The sequence below is a fragment of the Bactrocera latifrons genome, unplaced genomic scaffold (assembly GCF_001853355.1).
Source record: "Bactrocera latifrons isolate USDA-ARS-PBARC rearing strain unplaced genomic scaffold, ASM185335v1 scaffold_14, whole genome shotgun sequence".
NCBI classification, from domain to species: Eukaryota; Metazoa; Arthropoda; class Insecta; order Diptera; family Tephritidae; genus Bactrocera; species Bactrocera latifrons.
This window is the reverse complement of record NW_017534852.1, coordinates 1,288,786-1,295,223: the sequence shown is the minus strand read 5'-3', so window position 1 is coordinate 1,295,223 and position 6,438 is coordinate 1,288,786. Positions and strand designations below refer to the sequence as shown.

At 36.0% G+C, this 6,438-nt stretch overlaps 1 protein-coding gene across 1 annotated transcript; it reads right to left on the bottom strand.

Annotated features, from left to right (window-relative positions):
• Nucleotides 1-53: 53 nt before the first annotated feature.
• Nucleotides 54-1,332, bottom strand: LOC108965392. Its single transcript, XM_018927752.1, has 2 exons — nt 1,105-1,332; nt 54-986 (listed from the first exon to the last, which is right to left on the bottom strand). Exons 1-2 carry the CDS (start codon nt 1,241-1,243, stop codon nt 280-282), a joined length of 846 nt encoding a protein of 281 aa, XP_018783297.1. The 5' UTR covers nt 1,244-1,332; the 3' UTR covers nt 54-279.
• Nucleotides 1,333-6,438: the final 5,106 nt, after the last annotated feature.

Sequence of the window (6,438 nt, the reverse complement as noted above, 5' to 3'; positions counted from 1 at the left end):
TATTCAAAAAAAAAAAAAAAAAAAAAAAAAAAAATTAACAAAACTGCAAACACTTTAGTAGACAATTAAAATTTTTATTATGCAAATTATCTAAATTTTTTGAATTCGAGTGTAAGGATAAGAACGAAGAAAGAACTGTGCAGTCATAAAAAAAAAATAATTTTACATTCAATACATATTACGTGTACACTTACTATTTTCAAAGTAATACTTCATTTACATACAAAACAATAAAGAAAAATGTCGATTTGCACAACAACAAAGTATTTTATGTATGTCCTACGGCAGGCTCTCTATTTCAGCAAGGGCGAAAAGTTTTGCCATTTCAACTTTTATGTTTACTTGTTGGCGCAACGGTAGAGTTCGGAATGTATGCGCATAGCTGCTAAACAAATGGTCTACTGCATCGCTTCCCCCGCTCACAATTTGAGCTTGACATTGCCGCTTGTCTTCTAAGTGATTCGACAGCAAGTCAGCGTAATTTGATTTAGTGCCAGAATCTGTACCGTCTTTCGTTGCCATGCCGTTTGTGGTGGAAATTTCAAGGCAGTTTTCTGGTGATATATTAAAGCTTTCAACTTTTGCATTGTGCACCAATGGCGCACTTTCTTCAATCGGTTGAGCTTCTTTTTTGTACGGTTTTTCATGACGGCGTTTTGTAGTTAAAGCATTCAAAGTGGAACGTATTTTATTTGAACTTTTCTTTTTCACTCTCTCCGTTTTGGCCTTTTTATTGTTCCGTAAGTCATTGTCATAACTAGTCGGACGTTTCATGGGTGGCGAAGGGACGCTGCTTTCGGGTTTTACATGTGCATGGGACAGTGAACGTCGAGCTAAAGTTTCATCTAAGAATGTTAAGTATCGAACTTTCAAATAGCGATTATTCAGAGCTTCCTGTTCGGCATTGTCCCTAACTTTATTCAGTTGATTTTTGTATTTAACATAAGAGTCACGTAAATTCTTCCATCTTGCCTTAACTTTAATAGCTAAAAGTAAATAAAAAGTTTATATGTAAAAATTTCTTAATTTCTTTAACTTTAATGAGAGGCCAACATCTTCCCGCGTAAGTTTCTGGCAACATTTTAGATAAGATCTCTTACTTACGCGACATTTTTAATTCCTCTCCAATTTTCCTCCATGTTTGCTCCTTGGCGTTTAGGTTTTTGTATTCCTTATGTTGGTCATCATAAAGGTAAGGATGCGTCTGTACTTTACAAATTAACTGTTCACTAAATTCATCCATATTTAGGACAAATTTCAAGTGTTAACAAAAATAAATTCAAGCTATACTAAATAAAAAGCGACAAACAAAACACCGCGGCGAAATTATTGACGTCGTTGCCATATAGTAGACAACATACATATGTATATTATAAGGTGTTCTCATTTAGTATTATTAACAAAATACAAAGGCAAAAAACTAATGGATGCCTTCGAATTCGCCTCATTTTGTAAAAATTCACAAATTAATGTAAAATGGTCTGTAGCAGCATTAGTGATAGTATAGGAACATAAATACTCAATGTTTAGCTATTTGTATACAAATTTTAGTAACAAATATAACGCATTTCGGTAAACAGTCTCTCGTCATTCTTTGAAACATTTTGAGGTAAAGTCTCAATATGTGACTAGTTACTATTTACAACCCAGTCTCTAGTCTTCAGGCACAAAACGTTGTTTCAAATTTGTAACCTGACAGTTAGCAGGTAACAAACATAAAAAAGCTCTTGTTTGCCATTTTGAATATACTGACACTTCATTTATAGACATTACCATAGATATTACTAGACTGTCTTTTTTTATTTTTTGTAAGCAACTCAAATACGTAAAAGATAAAAAAAATCAACTTACAAAAACAACATTTTTTATTTATACATATATACATTTCTATATTTATGACTCATTTGTTGTGAAGCAGGCATAATCTTGTCTCTGACTTGAATCCTCACGCAAAGCGAAGAAAGTTGTATGTGAATGCGCCCTTACGATCAGTTATCTTAAAAATACAACATTGTGTCATGCCAAATTGTCAGTTATTTATTATGATTATAAAACATTAAAGATGATACGGAAGAGTTGCGCGTGTCTCGCTGTACAGCTGATGTGTGGAATACAATGCTCGCGACAGACTGTAATATTACTCAAAGCTCTAACAAACCTGACGTTATTCTACAAATAAAAGCATAAAATACCTCTGTTACATCATTTATAATAACAATTGATAATTTAAAACAAATAAATTTACCTATTTACTTATATTTTGCTTAAAAATTTCACTTTGAACAAAATATTAAAATTTCATTGAAGTGCACGACGACAACAGCTGCTGAGTTGACGTTACGAGTTTTCGAGAGAAAGGTTCTGCAAAAGAATTATGGTCCTTTGTGCGTTGGCCACGGCGAATATCGCATTCGATGGAACGATGAGCTGTAGAGATATTCGACGACATTGACATAGTTCAGCGAATTATAAGATAGCGACTACGCTGGCTAGGTCATGTCGTCCGAATGGACGAGTCCATTCCAGCTCTGAAAGTATTCGAAGCAGTAGCTGCGGGGGGAAGCAGAGGAAAAGAAAGATCTCCACTCCGTTGGAAAGAACAGGTCTAGAAGGACCTGGCTTCGCTTCGATGTGTTAGAAATGGTTTGTAGCGACGCGTTCCTGATCTAATCAAACTCAGAACAATTTTGGGAAAGCTCTACATCAATCGTGTTTTGGTGGCAACTGAATGATCTTTGATAGTTTTTAGCAGTTGTGTTCCCAAGACGGCTGCCTGCAATTCAAGGCTCAGAATTGTCATTGGTTTTAGTGGAGCGCACCTCGTTTTGCCACATACGAGTACGACGCAAACTTTGTTATCTGTATACTTTGCTACCAAGTAGACTAAGACTGAAAATGAATGGATTACGAGTGAGTGCACTTTCTCACCCGCACCCTTTAAGCATTTTTTAGACGCTGAGTGTTTTCGAAATTTGAGTAGTTGCATGCTGAAAGTGACTAAGCGAAAGCGGCGGCGGACATGGGCTAGTCTTGTTGAATTTTTCTTAATACAAGTAGTGAAAGCAGATGGTATTATATAACGTTAGCTGTTGGTCGCGACTATAATGAAGTTGAAGGCATAGAACCTATCGAAGTGGCACTGAGTAAACGTGTGTGTGACGGCTGTAGACGTTGACGTAGACTACGGTATCTATGGTACAAGAGGTGTTCTGATATCTATCTCATACATTGACCGATATTTTCGGTCAAAAGTCAACTAAAGATACTGGGGTCCACAGATTCGGTACCTAGGGTCTTGAACAGTTTTGGTTGGATTTGGACAATTTTTGGTCAAAAGGTGCCATATCGTTGTGAATTTTGGAAAAGGCTTACGGTGACGGAATACGTTGAAACTGAAATCGTAAATCGTTAGAACTTAAAGGAATTAGTAGAATCAAGCATTCTGCCCTCTTGTATTCGCTAGAGGCGTCACAATCAGTCGGGTTCCATTACATCGTTTTTGACGCATGCAGATTGCGAAACATATCAACGACAGATCCAACTTTGAGACTCAAATAATGCGGTGACATACCAAGCCTCTCCAAAGAATTTAGAAACTCCACTGGGTAATTCGCGGCGTCGTATTCATTGTCAAAACGATCGATCGATTTGTATGAGCGCAAGCCTCCTGCAATTTGACTTTGAATCTTCCAGTTTAAGTCAACCACATCGGTATTTTAGGCAGCTAACATTGCGCGTGCACTTAAGAAATCGTAGTTACGATAATTTGTCCAATGTCCGAACATTCGTGATGAGTTTACTTTTCGTGAATTGATAAACGGCGAATGGAATTGACATCAAACCTCCGGAAGTATTAACCGGAATTGACCCATTTCCAATTCTTAGCGAATACATTTTGTTGGTATCCCATAATTTACACAGGTTTGAAGGCCGATATGTCAAGATGATCATCGCGAAAAGTGTGCGAATTTCATTTGCATTCAAAGTAGCTATCGCATTGTACATCGTTTGATTCCAGTGATTATCATGTTCCAGCAATTGTAATTGTTGGCTTGCTTCTCCAAAACTTGCACACACCGTACCATTCACAGTACGCAATGACTGAAATGAAGTTGAACCGCGTACATTAATCAATAACAATCGAAGGTAGAAGCAATCGTTGTTTTTTCGGGTGAATTGTATAAATTTGTCCTAATGCATTTGTCGGTAACACCTGGATGTCCATCTACTGGTTGGCCTTGCTTTTTGCGTAACTATGTCTTCAACATTGCATTCCATGTATAATATTAAAGCATTTCCGAATAGCGCAATGTTCTCGCAAAAGGGACACTGACGAAAGTTGAGCACAAACTCGTAAATGTTAATTTGGTGTTGGCGCTATTTCCACTAGCTGTACTGTATTCTCTGGGTTGAAATACACTGTTTGGCCATTCTCCAAATTAACTGCGAGATGCACAACAGTCGGAAAACGTTCATGAATTGCAAAAGTAAATATCCTACAAATCGCTTTATTGCAGTTCACGTAACGACCGTATCGTTCAAGACCAATAACCGCCATGTTGCTTCCTTTGGTGACGTAATTACAAACGTATTTTATCGATTTCACCAAACTGCAATACTCAACATTGATATGAGTTTTGAATGTTAATTAAACAATAATGGTGAATATAGTACGATCCATGTGTTGTCAACTTCGATATTCATTCTTTTAAATTGAATGCTGCCATTGTCGTCTGGTGGACGACGCCGATAGAGTGGATATCCATCATTTCCAGTTTGTGTCTCCGAAGGAAAAGCACGTGGATTATGGTGTCCGCAAGGTTCATGAACCATATTGGTTTTCATCACTTCGTATAATATTGGATCTTTTTCTGCATCAGGAATTTCCGCAGAAATGATTTCATCAGTTTGATCTGATGGAACCACCATCCACCATCTAAAGAAGAACAGAGTACATCTGGCATCAAACAGCACCACATATATGTTGCTTCACGATAAAGTCCATCAAACATCGTAACTGTTGTTTGAAAAGTCGTGCTGTGACATCGTGACGATCGCTTGCTAATTAACCGCGATCCATAATTCCGCACTGGGTGATGTGCCTTGGCCTGCCAATGTATGTTGATGCCAAAAAAGAACGCCTTCCGATATTAGAGCTACCACTTTGTGGCTTCGTACAAATTTCAATCTATAATTGATCATTTGGTGTGAAACACAAAAGTTTTCACTGAGATATTTTCAATAAATTTTTTTTTGAATAGCCGGAAATATCGTTAACGCGTCTATACTGCTACCTCTTTACTATTATTAAGTCCTTTTATTTAAATCTCTGTGCCGAAAAATCAACTATTTCTATCAGGTGATCTCAGCTGTTGACGACCATATGATTCTTTTGTTACTTGTATGTTTCGAATGATTTTGATGGATATTTTAGGTATGAAAGGTTTTCTTGCTCGACTCGTCCCGAAAAAGCTGATTTTTTTTAAAGAGTACCGTAAACAGGTTTCTTTGGACATGCTTATTGTGCGAATTCCAATCCCACATTCATAGAGAGCGTTATAACTGCCTATGAGATATAAGCTTATGAGTCCATCGAAGAGTTAAAACAAAATTTGTTGATGGAGCTGAATGCCATCCCAAAAAGTGCGTATGAAAAGTGTTTCGAGGACTTCAAAAATCGTTGGCATTAGTGTATTACATTTGCTGGGAATTACTTTGAAGGCGACAAAATAAATATTGATGAATAATTAAATAATTTGCATTTTATTTACACCCTCCGGGTACTTTTTTGCCACCGGTTGCATATTACAACATCTAGGATAAGAATTAGCTAATCAAAAACAGTTTTGTGATCCGTTTACATAAAATTACAAGAATTTTAGAATTTGACTTGAAGGAAATTGTCCGACTCGGTCACATCAGAAGAGGATTTTAAGCTAATTAGCAACAAAAATCTGTATAGCTGTTATTAATTCGAAACAAAATGTTACTCATTCGAACACAGTTTAACGAATTGAGTTTCTCCGCAATTTAGGAAATCCCCCCATAAAGCTGCAGGCATAGAAAACAATACGTTTTATTGCGTTATATTTTTTCCAAAAAGAAAATCTTTATTCTTATTTCTCTTTTTTTATTTTCTTAATTAATTTTTTCTCACTTCATATTCTTTTCATCAATTTCATAAACTAATTTTATGCTAATACCTTTAGTTAAATTATTTTAATATTTCATGTTTTAATTATCGTCAATGTGACGAAACAGTTTTTTGTCTGTCAATAACGATCGATCGACAACAGACCTTGTATGCATTACAACATACTTGCAATTTTAATTTCATACTTATATTTTAAATTAAGTTATAATTAATTGTATGTATTTGGTTTTAGTTTTATGCTTTTAATTTTTTTTACATGCAATTTAGTATTTGGTACTTTTGTT